The sequence below is a fragment of the Corvus hawaiiensis genome, chromosome 4 (genome assembly GCF_020740725.1).
Source record: "Corvus hawaiiensis isolate bCorHaw1 chromosome 4, bCorHaw1.pri.cur, whole genome shotgun sequence".
Lineage (NCBI taxonomy): Eukaryota > Metazoa > Chordata > Aves > Passeriformes > Corvidae > Corvus > Corvus hawaiiensis.
Genome location: NC_063216.1, coordinates 77,349,869 through 77,368,179, shown reverse-complemented (window position 1 = coordinate 77,368,179; position 18,311 = coordinate 77,349,869). Strand labels below are relative to the sequence as shown.

Here is an 18,311-nt window from a genome sequence, read left to right as displayed (position 1 = left end):
AGGCACACAGAAGCAATATGCTGCTGGCAGATAAGCTAATTAAGTGGGAGACAGGTGTAGGGACTGAAAAAGGCGCCACTTTGCTTCCGATTTTTAACTTGTTTTCACTGGGATTTATACCAGAGGAAAACGACCTCGCTCCTTGAGTTGGGACACAAGAGGAGAGGGCGAGGAGGGGAGAAAGAAGGAAGGGATGAAGGGGAAGGGAGGCAGGAGCAGAGAGTTGGGCAGCATGGAACTGAGGGAGGGCAGCAAGGGAGGAAAAGTGTCAGAAGAGGACAGCAGTGAGTGGGAATGATGAGGAGTAATTAGGGACAGATGAGCTTTGCTGTGCCTGCCTGGGACTGCTAGTTGCTGTCCTGTGCTGGGCCCCACACATCTGTCACCACCACACAGGTCCAGGAACACATCTGCCTTCAGCATGAGAGTGCTCAGGGAGTCTGTGGACTCCAACCAGACACCCAGGGTGGGGCACCAGCCATCCATCTGCATTTAAAACCTGCTTCCAGGTCGTCAGGGACCTATCCCACCACCTGCTTCAGGGCAAAGCTCTGGCCTGGTGGCAAACCACTTGAACAAACCCAGCATTGCCAGGGAACAACGACACCTTTGTCCCATGACAGGACACCCACAGAGTCACAGAATATCCTGAGCTGGAAGGGACCCACAAGGATCATCGAGTCCAACTCCCAGCCCTGCACAGGACCATGCCCAAGGGTCACACCATATGCCCAAGGGCTGGTTGTACTCTGGGGAAGTGGAGGGTCACCTCTGATCCTGTGCTATTGGAATAGGCTGGTTCCCATTGATGTATCCATCATGAGTGATTTGGGATGGCAAACCAAGGCAGTCACTGGGATGCCCAGGTTGGATTCTCAGTTCTGTCCTCTAGTTTCACCTCATGGTTACCTTTCATCCCTGCAGGAGTGTGCTGGAGAACCTCTCTTCTCCCTTTTCTGTGCCATCAAGCAGCAGATGGAGAAGGGGCCCATCGACTCCATCACAGGGGAGGCCCGGTACTCGCTGAGTGAGGACAAGCTCATCCGACAGCAGATTGACTACAAGACCCTGGTGAGTGCTCTGGGCACCTCTTCCCATGGGCTTGTCCAGAATCTTCTGGCTAAAGGGGATTTAGAGAGCAGAAGCCAGTGATTGACCCTCTGGGATGATTTATTCCTGTATCCCAGCAGGGAAATGCTGCTGAAGGCTGACTATTAAAATTAAATATGTGTTTCTCCAATGAGGATTTCAGCATCAAGAAACAGTTAGAGGTACACAGTGCAGGGACCTATTAGGTCAGCTCTAGAGCTGGTGCAGCCCTCCCTCTTGAGAAAGCACAAGTCAAAGAAAAAGGAACTTGATTTAAAGATTTCAAGGGGAAAAAAAATCCCTGTCACTGAGCCATTTGCCTCAAAATGGAACTGTCTGCATGGTGCAAGATACACGTTGCATATGTGCAGCTTTAGCTTCTGCTCTGAGATTACACCCTCTTCCCACTCGATTAAAGAGCATCAATTAAAGAGCATTAGATATCTCTTCTTAGTGTGTTTGTGGGCCTTCCTTCTTTCCTGGGTGCATTAAATCCACTGAGCTTCTAAGTCTCTGCTGGGTGAAGAGCACTTTCTAAGCCTCCAATGATCTTTGTAATTTTTCTATTTCTCATCTTTATTCTCAGCAAATCCCAAATTTTAGGACAGTCAGAAGATGCTCTAAATGGATCACATTATTTTATTTGCACTTTCAAACTAGGGACGTTCATTTCACTTAGCTCCAGATACCTCTGAGAGCTGAGTCCAATCCCAGAATCATGGGATGGTTTGGGTTGGAGGGGTAGCTAGAGATCATTTAGTTCCAAGTCTTAGACCTTAACCTGTCTTAGACTTTAGCTCAGGTGGGCTGATGCTAGAAATGCCCTTTTGTGTTCTTTAACTCCAGTCTAGAGCTGAGCTTCGACTGAATCCAAGTCTGACAAGGGGATGGACTTAATTCTTAAAGAAGGCCACAGCTTTATTTTGCATATTAAAAACATGACTTTCCTACTAAATTGGCAGCATGGTGCTTCTCTGCTGTTGCATGTGGCAGTCTAAAAATTCAGAGGACTGATCACACATGGAGAAAATGAGCAGAAAGGAGAAAAAATGCAGCCACAGAGTGATCACTTTCACCGAAGGAAATCCCCCCGATCCTTTTAGGCTTGATCTAAAGCAGCCAGCAAAGGGTAGTAATTATACATCAGGCTGAACAAAGCTCTCCTCCGCTGGCTTTGTGCTGTTTGATGACAATCAGCTCTCCCTCTTACATCTCAAGAGCAGACAAATATATCCCGATAGGAATCTCAGCAGATTTACAGAGATCGGCTCTGGCGAAGGAGATTAAGAAGAAGCAGAATATGAATAGGATTGTTCTTCATTTCTGTTTCTCTTTATTTCTGTTTTATTTTGTCCTTCCTCTACCTTGCTTGAGGTGCCTGACATCTTTTATTAAAAATATAGAGTAATGAAATAAATCAAGAACTGATTCAGTGTTTGTAATATGGGAATTCCCACAGAAAAATGGAGAGAGACTATTTACAGAGGCCTGGAGTGACAGGACAAGAGGGAATGCCTTCAAACTGAAAGAGAGTACGTTTAGATCAGAAATTAGAAAAAAATTCTTCCCTGTGAGAATGGGGAGGCCCTGGCACAGGGTGCCCAGAGAAGCTGTGGCAGCCCCTGGATCCCTGGAAGTGTTCAAGGCCAGGTTGGACGGAGCTTGGAGCACCCTGGGATAGTGGAAGGTGTCCCTGCCCATGGCAGGGGGTTGGAATGAGATGATTTTTAAAGTTCCTTCCAACCTAACCCATTCTACAATTCTGTAATTCTCAGAAGGCTTTCCTATGCTTGGCTTTTTTTGGGGTCTTTCTCCTTTTTCTCCACCAAACCTCACTGTATGAAAACCCCATGGAACTTTCCAGCCTAATCTGGAAGGGAGAGAAGGATTTCTGTCCCTGGGACAGGAACTGTAGAGATGTTCTGGTCTCAGGAAAAACCATTTAAACTCAGAACCAGGGTCACCATGTGAGTGATCACAAACTGTGCCTTTATAATTTAAATGCCACTAATCTGTAGTGGAGATCTGGGATTAGCTGAGCCAAGCTTTGCATGTACACAGACACTCAGAGACAGCTCATGGCTGGGAGGGCTGGCAGATAAAAAAAGCCCAAGGATGGAGTAAAAGGTCAATAAACACAAATCCAGAGAAATGAGATATCCCAAGGTCACACAGAGTCAGGGGGAGAGCAGGGCTCGGAGATCATTTCTCTGAGCTCCCATTCCCATTCCTTGCCATGATGACCCCACAACTGGTAGGACAAAGACCTCAGTGAGTGACAAAACAGCAGTGCCGAGTGCTGGTGTCCTCTCAGTACCAAAATAGCCACATCCTTGAGTGACCCTGAAGCCCAAAGGAAGGTGGTGGGTGATGGATCAGCACCAGTGACTGTGTAGGGGATCAACATCACAAAACTTCCCTCAGAGTGACCAATCCTGTAGGACTACAACCCAGGCCATCATGGGGTCTCTTCCCCACCAGCTGACATCAAAGACTGTGTTGAAGTCTCTGAGCAGCACTGCAGGAGCAGTGGGATTTGTTCTCTGGCTTGTTTGTTATGAGTACAGAGAAAAGTTTCATGCTCCACATGAGAACAGCTTGGAAAACTCCAATGGAAAGATGGTGTAAAGCCTGGGGAATATATGCCAACGCCACAGTGCTCTGGGAATGGGATTGGCTTCCATAACTGGTGTTTGAATTCCCTAAAATGTTGGAGAGAGACCCTTGACAGTCGTTGTAATGAACACACAGGAGTTTAGGATTTTTCAGCAGTGACCAACTGCCCCATCTGTGCTTGAAACACAAGAATAGCCCTTTGAAAAATTGCCTTCCCTGCTCCGTCTTCTTCCAGCTGAGCTGGAAAAGAGGAAAGGATTGCTGTAGTCAGGGTATGAATGAACGTGGTTCACTCAGGCAGAGTTTTCCTGACACCTTCTAAAGCTGGCACTCTGTGAAATTCAAGGATAACCAAGAGCCAATCACCATTGTCACCTTCCAGCCGGATGGTGAGTTCTGGTGTGGGGGACACTGGTCAGCACCTGCAGATGTTGGGTCTTCTGCACCAGGTGTTGGCCTGGCAGGGCAGGTCAGATCATTTTAGAGAACACCAAGTGCCTTCTGTGGGGGACTGAGCCAAAATCCAGCTGTTTGTCCCGGAGATTTATCACACCACAGAGCTTGCCCTGACTGGCACCAGCTCATTTTAGCTGAGCTCAGACCACTGAGAGAGTAACCTGAAGAGTAACTTGGTCCCCAGAACCAGGTGTGCCCCCAAAGAGCTGTCCCAGGCTGCCATCATTGCTCCATTTCCCTACAGCTGTGGAATAGAATAGTTTAAGCTGGTAAACATCTTTAAGATCATTGAGTCCAACCATAAACTAAACACCAGTACGGGCTCTCAGCAATCAGGTGGGATTTTCTGGATGTACTCAAGGAGTTTGCAGAGGAAGAGGTTTCTGTGGGCTGGGAATGGGCATAACCCAGGAGGACTGCAGAGGGCAACACCAACTGATGACCTTCAACACTGGATTCATTTCAACAGTGCCTTTTATGTACAATTCTGTGATTCTTCAAGATGAAAGATGCCCCAGAACTGTAAATCTGTGCCATTATTACTACCTGAATTGATGCTTTTTCAATACTTCTGGAAGTGACATATAAATAATAGCATTATGAGCTAATCAATATCTCCTGTTTACATGTCCCCTTTCATCCAGCAAGATCACAGAGCTCTTTGTAAGCAGTATCTTCACAAGTTCCTCTTAGTTGAGCATAACATCACCAAAAGGAGCCTGGTGAGGGAGTGTGTAATTAGACTGATAGGATTTCACCCCGTTTTTGAGTTCCCACTGCATTTTAGGAGGTGAATATGGAAGGTGGTGGAGAGTCCAGCACCTCTTGCATGCTACAGAAGGGAATTTTGGTCAAGTTAAAATTTGTCTAAGGCAACAAAACCAACATATCTGCACTTGTAAAAGTGCCACAGGAACATTTAATGACCGTGTACAGCCTGGAGCATCAGTGAACACCGCTTTCAAGTGCAAAGGTGTGCTAAGTTTATAAAACTTTATAGACCTCACACTTCTGCAACCAGAAATGGTCAACAGAGACACAGCCAAGGGTTAGCAGGGACATTGCTGTTAAATACTCTGTGTTTAGGTATCCCTCCTCACCACATGCTTTGCATTTACTCTTGGACAGAGTGGAGAAAATTAAATTTTCCTTCTGAGAAAAGAGAGGCCTCTCCATCTGGGCGGATTTTCTTCTGTATATGAAAGCAAAAGTTGATGTTGGTTTGTGTTTCACTTTTTAAGAAGCCCTGCATTTCAAATTAATAACATTCCTTTGAGAAGGCTCTGCTCAGTTCCATGGTGTGCAGATGGACAAACTTAAGGCTTTTCATTGGAATTATCAAAACCAGGTAGCAATGCAAGGAGGCCACTCCTGAACTAGGTCACCTTGACATCTCAATGAGCATTTTTTACTGAAAGCACCAGGACCTCAGCTGGTGTTCATGGGTTTTCTGTTATTAAAAAGAAATTCTTCCCTGTGAGAGTGGTGAGGGCCTGGCACAGATTGTCCAGAAAAGCTGTGGCTGCCCCATCCCTGGGAGTGTCCAAGGCCAGGCTGGATGGGGCTTGGAGCAGGCTGGGAGTGATGCCATGATGACTTTTGCCTTTTCTTTTATACCCCTGTTATACCTTTTTACAACTTCTGTATTCTTTGTGCTTTTTGCCTACATGCTTGGACTTGTTTGTTCAGCCAGGAGACCGAACGTCTTAGAAGCTTTGTAGCTAGGGATCAGTGTGTCCCAGACCCCAAGGTCCTCTCCAGAACACATTCTGTAAACCAAGATAGAGCCATCCAGGGGAAGGCTCCTTGGGGAGGGGGGCTCACTCGAGCCTCTCATTGGGGAATCTTTGATAGAAATGCTAATTAGTAACACCTATAATGATATACCCAATCTCTTGGGGTGGGCATTTTTTGCGGGGTGCATTTTGATGCATATGACCTGGACGTGTGCACCTAAGGATCCTTAAAATAAATACCAAGGTAAAATCCCTTTTCCCCTTCTAACCGTGTTTGACTCTTGATTTTAAGACCAGGAAAAGGCATCAGGATAGTGGAAGGTGTCCCTGCCCATGGCAGGGGTGGAATGAGGTGACCTTTGAGGCCCTTTCCAACCCAAATCCTTCTGTGACTCCATGATTAAGCAAAATGAAGATACCCCCATGTGAAACCACATCTCTGTGCCCTCTTGAGGGAGGGAATACTCTTGGCACCCATTTTGCCCACTCTTGCACCCTACATCCCTCTTGTAGGATGCAAACACTACAAGAGGGACAGCCAGAGGGTTCCTGTGCCGCTGCGAAATGTGTGGTGCCTCTCTCTCAGGTGCTGAGCTGTGTGAACCCCGACAACGTGAACAGCCCCGAGATCCCAGTGAAGATCCTGAACTGCGACACCATCACACAGGTCAAGGAGAAGATCCTCGATGCCATCTTCAAGAACGTGCCCTGCTCCCACCGGCCCAAAGCTGCTGACATGGACCTGGGTAGGAGATTGCTCCCAGCCAGGGGGGAAAAGGGCAGGGGGGAGATGGCCGAACTCCGTCCAGACACTTTGCTGGGGCAGGGCCACCTAAAAACAGAGACTAGAAAAGAATAAGGGAATAAAGGTAGGTATTTATTGAAGGGCCTCCCCGGGGAGCCAAGAGGCTACACCCAAGATGGACCCTGGGTCATGAGTTCTTCACTCTTTTATAAGTTTGGTCCATTTGTATATCAGGATCAATTCTCCAATTACAAAGTTGATGATGTAACTACCCCAAGATTTCCCTCCCCTTCAGAGGTCTTAGTTTACATATTTTGGGGCCTGGAACAATCTAGGTGTCCTTGGAGAGCAAACCTAAAGTGGCTTTTTTTGTCTAACCAGCATGAGAGAACAGCAGCTAACAGGCCACAAGAAACCTCAGAGTAACACACTAGGCAGTACAGGATTTGAAAACTATAGAAGTTAAAACCTAAGGCATCACTCCAGACCCTCTGCAAGGCCGAGGAGGGACAGTGACAGGGCAGAGGGGACATTATGTTGATGTTTATGCTCCTGGTTTAGGAAACCTCTGGCCCTGAGGACTTAAAAAGACCAGTACCCCGCTTTTCTGCCCACGGAATTCATCTTGGACAAGGTTCTGGAAAAAGCACCAGTAGGACTATTCTTTTTCTCTTGCCAAAGACCCCTGGAAAAAGGATACCTGGAGTGAGGATGCTGGGAGGAGAGGGTGTCTGAATTTGGGGTCCACAGGCAGGTGTGGTACCACCACTAAGAAAAACTGTAGAAAAATCTACTCAGGGCATTGCTGAGGTGTCTGGTGGAGGGCTGGGGACTCCCCTGTGGCTGAATCTGCCAGAATTTGCTCTCAGTGACCTTCAGTGAAAGAGACTGGGCTGGAAAATGATGGAGTCTATAAAACCAGCTAAGCTGTAGGGGAACCAAAAGGAGAAGGAGTGGACCGAGGCCAAGAAACAATTCACAGCAATAATGAAGGCAGGAATGAGAGGTCAGGGATTAAAGTTAAGTGTCTGAGTGCGTGTATGTGTAGGGGAGGGAGGAGTTCCTGACAGAAACTGCTCATGAGAAGCAGTTAGAATAATGAAACAAGCTGCCAAAACCAGCAGCAGTAAAGAACAGATCATGTACATCATCCAGAAAAGACCCACGATGGCTCTGGAGCTGCTGTGAGTCGGCAGGGGAGTGGTGAGAGGTGGGGTGAGCATGAGGAAGGCAGGGCAGGGTGCCAAGGCACAGCAGAGCAGAGAAGTGGGGTTCACAGCCACATCTCCTGACCTCACAGCCTAGTTCCTTCAGATCTCAGACTGGGCGCAACTGGGAAGTGTTCATTCTGCTGAGAAGATGAAGGAGGTGCCCATAATGAGATGCAGGAATTTTACCTGCATATTGTAAATACAGGGATAAATTGGATTCTACTCTAGTTCTGAGAACGAGAAGTTTGTGTGTGCAGGGTCCCAGCTGGAGCCCGACAGTTCTGCATCCAGAATTGCTGCTGTTCTAAGAAATACTGACCTCTTCCAGACCAGACGGGACAGGGCTGGAAGCAACCTGGTCTGGTGGAAGGTGTCCATGGCAAGGGGTTGGAACTTTAAGATCCCTTCCCATCCAACCCATTCTGTGATTCTATGACCTCCTGAGTGCTGCTGAGGACCAGAAAGTTCCAGAAAGTTGGTATGAACATGTGCACCCCTCAGAGGACAGGCCACAGTGACAACAGACTGGCTAATGAGCAGCTCTGGCCAGGAGCACTGATGATGCAGTTGGGGGGAAAAACAATTAAAATACAAATACAAACCCCTTATCCAGCAGAAGAGTCTCACCAACAGCAATGCAGATAACACGGTGGGAGGAGCAGGGCTGGCATGGCTGAAGCAGGAAGAGGATCCACACACCCAGCCACAGCTCCATCCCAAGCTTTTCCACAAGGAAAAGATGCTCGTTGGCACCTGGCATCCTTCAGAGGCACTGAGGGCAGCAAGGGAGAGCAGAAAGCACTGCTGGCCCTCAGGAATCATCACTGAGCTCTCAGGATCAGCCTGCCCTGGGCTGGGTGCTCAGGGCTGCAGAGGGGCTGGAGCAGAGCAGGGCAGAGCAGATGGCTGCAACCTGGCCTTGAAACCCGTGGCTTTCAAACAGCAGCATCATTTCCTGCTCCCATCACCATTTTCTGGGCTTTCTGTCCACACTCAGGCCAGATTGGGCACACGGCAGAAAGGAAACAAGCTAATGAGCTGTTTTGAGCTGTTAAATGCAGGGTAGCTGCAGGCAGAGGGACTTGTGTGTGTCGCAGATGTCACAATGTTTGGCAGTTGCCCAGGCAACTCCTGGAGGGGGTTGTCAGCTAAAAGCCCTTATTTTGAACACCCTGAGGTTACATTTTAGTCCAAACCCCCAAATTGCAGCCCTGTAAGTAAAGACTTCTTTCCACGGTGGCGATTTTTGTTATTATCATTTTTAAAAGATCTCTCCACACATGAAACACCCCATCTTTGGGAAAGCATAAAGGTGTGAGGATCACAAAACAGGAATTTGGCTTCATGCTGAGGCATTTGCTCTTCCCTGGGTTTCAGATGATTTTTGAAAGGTGGTGCTGAGGTGGTGGGAGCTGCTGGCTTGGCTTGCACTCAAGTGATGCTGTCTCAGGTTCACTGTGGGCCGTGTCAGGTGAGATTTCACCACCTCACCAGCCCTGCAGTGCTGGAAACATTTAAACTGGGTCTAACTTTAGTACATATAGGGTAAGACAGTTTGCATGTGTGTCTCCTGAAGATAGGCTGGGAGAGCTGGGGGTGCCCAGCCTGGACAAGACTCCAGAGAGTCTTTAGAGCACCTTCCAGCGCTTGAAGGGGCTCTAAGAGAGCTGGAGAGGGACTTTGGACAAGGGCCTGGAATACCAGGACAAAGGAAAATGGCTTTAAAGGGAAAGAGGGGAGTTTTAGATTAAATTTTAAGACGAAATTATTTACTCAGAGGATGATGAGGCCCTGGCACAGGGTGCCCAGAGAAGCTGTGGCTGCCCCTGGATCCCTGGAAGTGTCCAAGGCCAGGTTGGATGGGGCTTGGAGCAGCCTGGGATAGTGGAAGGTGTCCCTGCCCATGGTAGGGGTGGGACTGGCTGATCTTTAAGATCCCTTCCCACCCAAAGAATTTTGTTATTCTGTGCTTCACTCCATACAAATATTTCCCAGGCATCTTTCAGCTCCATGTTCTGAGATGAACTTTTATTCCCAGCACAGGTGACCCTCTCTCCACCCCAGAAACAGAGCTGAGTTTCTCCTCTCTTCCTAGATCTGGATCAGAGGGAAGGCACGAGGGAGGTGTAACATTTTCTATAGGATTTGAGGTGCAGGGTGACATCTCCCCACCTTCCATCTCCCCATAGAGTCACTGCCTAGCCAGGCATTGCTGCAGCTCAAAAAAGCACCTCTTTGTCAAAGGCCCCTGGAATTTCCTTTTTCCCAGTTAAGTTGAACAGAAAGGTTGTTTCTTAAAAAAAAGGAGGAAAAAAAAAAAAGGCAAAGAAGAAGTAATTCCTGCGTGCAATAAAAAGATACACTATCTGCTGAATGAAATATAAAGGTTTCACAGCAGCTGTCTCCTGAGTTTGCATTTACCACTGCTCCTGATTGGAAGGCTTGATAAAGTTAATGGGATTTTTACCTCACTCCCCCTCTCCTCCCTCTCTCTGGAAGGTGGAAGTGTAACAAATTGGATTGGAGTGTGTCTGTCCTTTGTGCCGGCTCAGAGGAGTGCTCAGATCTGAGCAGAGAGGGGACAGGGTGCTGCCAGCGAGGACAAAGCTGACAAGGTTCACTTAGTGCTGTGAAGATGGATGGCAGGGTCACCTTTTCCCTTCCCATTCCCTTTGCATTTCCCTGCAGATCCTTCTGTGACCCCCTGAGCTCACGGAGAAGGGGAGCAGTGAGACCAGGAAGAGTTGGGGACAACTGAGGGTCCTTTCTGTGTCAGAGCTCAGGTGCACAGTGAAGTATCAGAGGTGAAGTGATTTGTGTTTGGGCAGGGAAATCAGGCTGCAAAACTGAAAACGGAAACTCTAAGCCTGCCCTGAAGGTTTTCCTCCTTGTCTTGTGCAGTCAGACTGGCCCTGACTCTTCCTCACACAGCTCCTCGCTGCAGGAAGGCCAAGGGAAAGGGCTCAGGAATGCCCTATGTCTCTGCAGGAGCACAAAAGGCTTGAGGGCACATCTCAGGATGTCCCTGGAGCAGAGGGAAATCTGCTCTGAGCACCTTGTCCAGCCCTTGAATACAAATAAAGCCCAGAACGAGAGAAGCTGTGCTCACCCTCAAACCAGAGCCCAGTGTGACACCAAGAACCCGTGCATCCCTCCCAAAACATGAGTGTGTGTCTCTCCAAAGATGAGCCAGCAGAGGAAAGAACCACAGGAACATGCAGAGCCACGAAGGGGACAGGTCAGAGTGACACTCTCCCCAAGAGACCACGAGGAAGGCAACAAGAGCCGTTCTGTGACAGCAGAATTGCCTTTGGCGTTGAGTGGGGCACTTTCTAAGAGCACCATTTCCCATCCCAGCCCAAACTTCAGCATTGTTTGCTATTCTAAGCAGTTTCTGGGACCAGTTAGATCCCAGGAATCTGGTCCAGGTGGGAATGAGCAGAGAGCATCATCCTCAGACTCCACAAGGGTGATGTAGGTGAGGATCTGAGGAGCTGGAGTAGATGAAGGGCAGTTCAGGATCAGTGCTCAGCCAACACAACCTTTGTTCACCCTGAGTATCTCCAGCCAAAGCAACACCCAGCAATAAACACAGCTGCTGACCTCTTCCTGCTAATTTAAATGAATAATAAAGGCAAGTGCAGCTTTCCCATTGCATTTTAATTATGTGATAAGAAAAGTGCTGAAACCAAAAGAAATTTGCAACGGTCCTTGCATTTTTATATCAGGAAAAACAAGCAAGGGTGGCAGGTGATGTCTCCATATCCAAGAGCTCATTTTAATTAACTCCTGCAAATGAATGGACTTTTGGCTGTGGTTCTGGCTAAGCTGTGTTTGGTTGGGTCACCGTGACTGAAACGTGACAACCAAGAGGAGAGCTTTGAATGCTCCAGGTTGCCTGTGATGAAGGCACAGCTTTCCCTGACAGAGCATTTCTCTCCCTTTGGCCATGGTTATGTTTCCCTTGCTTTAGGCAAGTCTGTGAGTCCTCTGCGAGGAAAGCTGGGGCAATCCTTCTCAAGACTCCATGATCTTAGAAGTCTTTTTCACCATTAATGATTTTATGGAGTGTTCTTCAAGATTTGAGCAAAAAATGGTATCCTGAGAAGGGAGGGGCTGCTCCAGTGCTGCACGAATTCATCACTCAGGGTTGAGGCTGGAGAAGTGGCAGAAGCAGGAGCCCTTCTGCCCACAGGCAGGTGCTGAAGGCTTGTAAAAACTACATCCTCCGCGGAGCCCAGGTTGGATCTGTCCCTGGCTTTTCCTCCCATTGTGCCTCTGCTATTGTTGCCTAATATCAAAAGGGAAAAACTCTTGCAACAGTGTTAAAATACTAAAATAAAAAGCAGACTTTATCTGGAAGCTTCCAGGTGTTCCAGTGGTCATGGTTACACTTGGTTTTGTATTTCTACAATTTTTATAAGTTTAGCAAATTATCATATCTAACAGACATTGGCCAATTAGAAGAGCGGTTGGTTAGGTAATTTTTCCCTGGGTACTGCCCCGTTGGAGTTGGTCCAGGGCTTCTTTGCCCCATTTCTTGTTGTGTCTTCTCAGATTCTGGATGGAAAACAAAATGTTCTTCTTGTAGGTCCTCTTCTTGAAAATAAAACTGAAGAGTATTTCAGGAATGTGTTAGAAGCTTAGCTTATCATCCTAAAATCTAAAAGGAAGGGTAGGAAAAATCCTAGGAGCTATGTAACTATGGAACTACAGAGCTACAAACATATGAAAAATATATAAAAAGCAAAAATCTGTAGGCATCGCTATGCCTGTACCTAAGGGCTTCCTGCTCTGCATCAGTGGATTTGAGATGCAAGAAGCATTTTGGAAGCACCAAGGTGCATGAGCTGAGCCCAGCACAGGCTCTGTGCCAAACCAGACACTGCTGTGCCCAGGGGAGCCCTCTCTGGGCTGGGTCCTGGCAGGGACACGGATCTCAGGCAGCGCTGAAAGCTCTGTCTGTGCTGCCAAAGGAGAGAGGACCAGGATTTCTCTCCCTGGAACAAGGGACATTTGCTCCTGTCCCATGGTGATGGCAAGGACAGTCTGGTCTTGGAAACAGCCATGTTGGAGCATGAGCAGAACTGTGAGTAAATTAAAAGTTAAGCACTGTGAGTAATCAGGGTGTAGAGGTGATGAGTGATGTGCCCACACACGTGTCCGTGTGGATTCTGGGCACAGGGATTGCCAGGACCGTGTCCCTGTCTCATTTGTCCCCGTTTTCCTTGCAGAGTGGCGGCAGGCGAGCGGGGCGAGGATGATCCTTCAGGATGAGGACATCACCACCAAGATAGAGAATGACTGGAAGAGACTCAACACGCTGGCACACTACCAGGTGACTGTGGGAGAGGGTGGGTAGGTGTTAGATCTTCTTTCTGACAAAATAGAAAGGAAAATATTATTCTCTTGCCCAGGGAAGTGGTAGAATCAGCACTCCTGGATGTGTTCAAAAAACTTGTGGATGTGGCAGCTGGGGACATGGGTTAGTGGTGGCCTTGGCTGTGCTGGGTGAACAGTTGGGCTTGATACTCTTAAAGGTCATTTCCAACCTTAATAATTCCGTGATTTTATCATTCTAAGATGCAGACGTAAAGAATGGTTGAGTGGGCAATAACTGGGCAGAACCCCCATGTTGAGCACATCCCTGCTGTCCCACTGTCCTTGTCCAAATTATCCTGAACAAGGCTAGAGATGAAGCCAAGGGCAGAAAAAAAATCTTCTTTGTCTCTCAAAAGACATCTCTGGTGAGTGAAGGTGGTGAAGAGGAGATGAGGACGACACGAGCTAACGTTTCTCATGTAGACAGACAAACCCAAGGCCTTCCGTGTCCCTTTTTCCAGTGTATCCGTGGTTTTTTAATGCAAGCAGAGTTCAGAAGGATGGAAGAGAGAAAAATGGAAAGAGGGAGGCTTGGTGACTGGAAAAAGGAGGTGGAAAACAGCATGGCTGGAGACCATGGTGTAGTGGAGTTGTCATTGCAAGGAACCCCTGCTTTCAGGGTTTCAGGGGACCTGCTCTGCTTCCCTTCATCTCTGCACGACCTGGAAATCCATAAGAGAAGGTTAAAAATGTCTGAAAATATCTTACAGAAGCAGTAGATTTAAAGAAAAAAATGGAGTTTTGGTCAAAAGCTTGTCCCTTGGAAAAAAAAATAAAACAACAAAAAAAAGACCTCATTAAGTTTAATCCGACGCTGACGATTTTGTCATTTTCTCCATCACACCTCAGCAATCTCTGTTTCATAACAAGATTATTTTCTCTTGTCACTTAAGGGCTGAGCTGAGGAGGCAGCAAGCAATAATTTGAAAAGGAAACAAAACTTTTTACTTCAGATCGACTGAAGCATTGCTGGCTGATTTTGATGATTATTCTTTCCACACAGAGCAAGGACGTTTCCTGCTTTATTTCACCAACAAACCAGGCATAATTTTCTTCCCTCTCTGTGCTTTTTCCATGTTTTTTTTTGCTTCAGGCAACGAGCTCCCAGCTGTATGATGAGCTGGGCCAGGTCCTCAGGAAACATCATTTTCCTGGCTGTCCTGAAGGCTGACATGGAGCATGCTGGGACAGACACCGAGATTCCCTTTGCCTCAGTTTCCCCATCTGTGGTGTGTGGCTAAAACTACAAAGAGCCAATAATTGCCTTCCATGATAGCCAAGGGGCTATTTAATTAGCCTTTGCAGTGCTTTGAAGATGAAAAACACCATGCAAGTGCTAATTATTATTATTATTATTATTATACAGACAAGAGTTAGATGTCGTTAGCAGCGGGTTTTTTTACTCATCTCCTTTTTATGATGTCTTATTTATCACAGATGTTCCTGATATGGCTCTTTTGAGCCACTGGCTTGTTAACATTTCTGATACGGGACCCACATGATTTGCCTTGCTGCAGAAATGGGAGGTCTGGCTCCTTTAAAAAAGCCCTGTGGTCCCTCAAAACACTGTCCCATGACATCCTGGACATCAGCCACTCCAAACCTGCTGCTTTTCCACATCTGAGACCCTCTGACACCACAAAGAGAAAGAAGTTGTGGCAGTCCCTTCAGTCCAGCAGTGCATTTGTCAGATGGAAGGGTGAGAGGCTGACAGGATCAAAGTGGAAAATGTCAACAGGAATTTTTGAACCAGGCACCCAGATATCCCTTGCACTCCAGGAGGAAGGAATGGAACATTTCACATTGGTTTTATTATCCTAATGGTCTAGCCAAGCCTATTTGAAGTAGCTCAGATGATCATATTATTCTCATGCTCCTGCTCTGCCTAAGAGCTTCCCTGGGATGAACCTATTGTCAAATTTACTGAGGTTAATGCAAAAACCATCTCTGAAAGTGTTTAAAAGGCCTCTGGATGTGGCCCTTGGGGACCTGGTTTAGTGGTGAACACAGTGGTGCTGAGTTAATGGTTGAACTTGATGATCTTACAGGCCTTTTCCAACCTAAACCACTCCGTGACTCACATTGTCGTCACTGGGCTTTGAATCAGGGCCTGAATGGAGCAGAATCTGTTTGTCACCAGTTGTCTCTTTGTCCAAGTGCAGGATTCTGGCTGTGTAACAGCAGACTTTGTCCCTTTTTTATTAGGGACTAGACCAACTCACTGAAGAAAGAAATTGAGGGCAAACTGTGCCCTGCCTACAATGACACTGATTTGCAGCTCCTGTTGCCCTGGGCATGGTCCTCAGCCACTTTTCAGGGGTTTATTGACCAAGTCCCTTTTTTTTTCTGCAGGTTCCAGATGGATCTGTGGTGGCTTTGGTCTCCAAGCAAGTCACTGCCTACAATGCAGTCAACAACTCCACGGTGTCCCGGACGTCAGCCAGCAAGTATGGTAAGGGTTTGTGTACTGGGATGGACTGGGAGAGCTCTGGGAAGAGATCCCAAGTGTCAGAGTGGTCACAAGACTCTTAGCACCAGCAGGGAAATTGATGGGCAGATGATTAGTTGATGAAATGAGGCAGGGGGAGAGGATTTATCTATCTAAAAACTCTGGCATTTTGTTCAAGCTGTTGATCCAAGTGGTTGGATTGCTCTTGGGAAGATCTCCTCCCTCATTAATGAGAGGAGGAGTCTGTAAAATTAACTGCCTCCCTCTCAGGTCACTAAATGTCACTCTTAGAGTTTGACGTCTTTACCAGCAGATCTCGAGGCAGTGGATTGCTGTTCCCACCGTCCCCATGAGACAGCTGAGAGTGGCACAGCTGAGAAAGGGACACCAGGTGGAAACTTCTCTGCAGAGCCAAACAGGGACCTCCTGAGTGTCACCCACCCCCTCCCACAGCTTCCTCCCCTGCAGTAGAGTTGCATCCAGGCCGTGTCTCACTAAGGTGATGCGGGACAGCAAAACAAAACATCCCTAATGTACAACCAGAGTGCTGCAACCCCCCCTCCAACCTGAATGCTGCTGTCATATCACTTTATTAATATTTTTAGTTTATGAAAGCATCTCCAATCCTTCTTACTCCCTTTATCTTAAGGGAAAGTGCAGTTACTCAATGTCCAGAGGTGCCCCCTTCCACTTTCTCCAAGGACATAAATGATCCATGAGGCCTTATTAATATTCATCCTCTTTGCCATGTTGTTGCAATTACTGAAAGACACAGTGACCTTTAGAAAGGAAGACTTGAGGGGGGTTAATTTCTGTTGGATTTCTTTAATTCTTTTGCCATTTGATTTTTCAGGAGGAGGGAATGGGGAAGGAGGCAGGGGGAGGAGAAGATGTGGTGGGTCAAAAAGTGATTGTTAATTGCAATTAAGAAAACAGCATCCAGAGAGAAAAAGGATATTCCATCTGATAATTAATATGTAGAGATTGGTAATGCATTAATGAGGCTGATTCAGATCTTGCTACAGAAAGGTGCAACACTTCTGATAATTATGGTTGGAAAAGGCAACATTGCTGGAAGGTCAGGGAGAGGGGAATGCCTTGTGCTATCACTCAGAAGCAAAGAGAGGCAAAATTTGGAAGCTAAGAGTATTCTTGGAGAGGAAATTTGTGGGGGTCCACCTGGGGTTCTGGCTTTTTTCTGTCAAAACAAGATTTTGGAGCAGGGAGTGAGGAGGATGGCTGGGCAGGAGTTGTTTGTTTGCTTTGATGCCAAGGGAGGGAGGGGAGGCAGCTCCTTCTAAATCTGGGGATGAGAAGCTAAATAAGAGATCTCATATAGAGACATCAATATTTTTATGTCAAGCAGCATGTCAAGGGCATGGATAAAAAATATGGGGAAAAGCAGTCACATAAGGAACTGGTTACCATAAGGAGCTGGGGCTATCCCCTGAACCAGTCCTGGGAAGTGTCTGACGCTGACAGTACCACTTGCCAGGGAAGATGATAAGAGATAAAGCCTGGGGACAACTAGAAATCAGTGTTTGAACCTCATTTAATTTAATAGTGTAGACATTGACATCACACCTGCCTTGGTGCCATCGTTTGCCTTTGCTGAGCCAATCACTCACAAAAAACGCTTTGAAAAATGCATTTGGTGGCACGCCACCAGCATGTTTCCTGAAAATCCCAGCCCCAAGAGCTACTGAGACACATGGAGACCCCTGGATCTCTGTCTCTGCAGAAAACATGATCCGCTACACGGGCAGCCCCGACAGCCTCCGCTCGCGCACCCCCATGATCACCCCCGACCTGGAGAGCGGCGTCAAGATGTGGCACCTGGTCAAGAACCATGAGCATGGGGACCAAAAAGAGGGTGACCGAGGCAGCAAGATGGTTTCTGAGATCTACCTGACAAGGTTACTGGCCACCAAGGTACGTGGTGGGGGTGGGGGACAGGGGAAGAATGGTTTGGTTTGAGGCTGTGGTGGAATTTCTTGCTGGCAAGGAATGAGAGGCCACTCCAAGGGTGCCAGAGGTGGGTAAAGAGAGATGAGCAGAGGGAAAATGGAGCAAGAGGAAAGCTCCACACATGTAGGGAAGGAGCTTGAGCTTTGACAGCAAAGTAAAAAAAGGGACACTGGAAAAGCAACAAGGAGTAACAATCCAGGGCCATGAGATTGGTGGCAAAAGCATGGTGGGAGGTCCTGGAGTTGTCGATTATACTGGTTTGTAATTTGTACCGAAGCTTTGTACCAAAGCTGAGCAAGTGAAGAGCCAGGGCAAGTGCTCAGAGCAGGTTCCAAGGACGTGTCAGGCCTCACAGTGTGAAATGGGCTCCCATACCACAAAATCCTGAGTTTTGTGGTACAAATCCTCCTCCGCCTTTCCCCTGGGCCAATAAAGACTGTTGTGCTGATGACTTGGAGGGGGTTACATTGACCTTACAGTGAGGAAAACCCAGGGTCTCCAGAGAGAAAATACAGATTAAATCAAGTGGGGACAGAGCAGGTACATCCTGACCTGAGTCTCCAGACACATCTGGAGTTTGCTAAAACTCCAGACACATCTGGAGTTTTGACCACTACCATTTTTTGTCAGGGTGTGAATAGGCAGAAAAAAATTCCCAA

The 18,311-nt window shown here is 47.4% G+C and overlaps 1 protein-coding gene across 3 annotated transcripts in view; it reads left to right on the top strand.

Moving 5' to 3' along the window:
- Positions 1-18,311, top strand: part of PLXNA4 (plexin A4) — a 430,780-nt gene that overhangs the window by 389,481 nt on the left and 22,988 nt on the right. For all 3 annotated transcript variants that reach the window (XM_048300844.1, XM_048300841.1, XM_048300842.1), the window contains exons 24-28: positions 925-1,071; positions 6,484-6,643; positions 13,088-13,191; positions 15,588-15,687; positions 17,426-17,616. In XM_048300844.1, the coding sequence (XP_048156801.1) occupies positions 925-1,071; positions 6,484-6,643; positions 13,088-13,191; positions 15,588-15,687; positions 17,426-17,616 (702 nt within the window). The remainder of the gene's footprint in view (positions 1-924; positions 1,072-6,483; positions 6,644-13,087; positions 13,192-15,587; positions 15,688-17,425; positions 17,617-18,311) is intronic.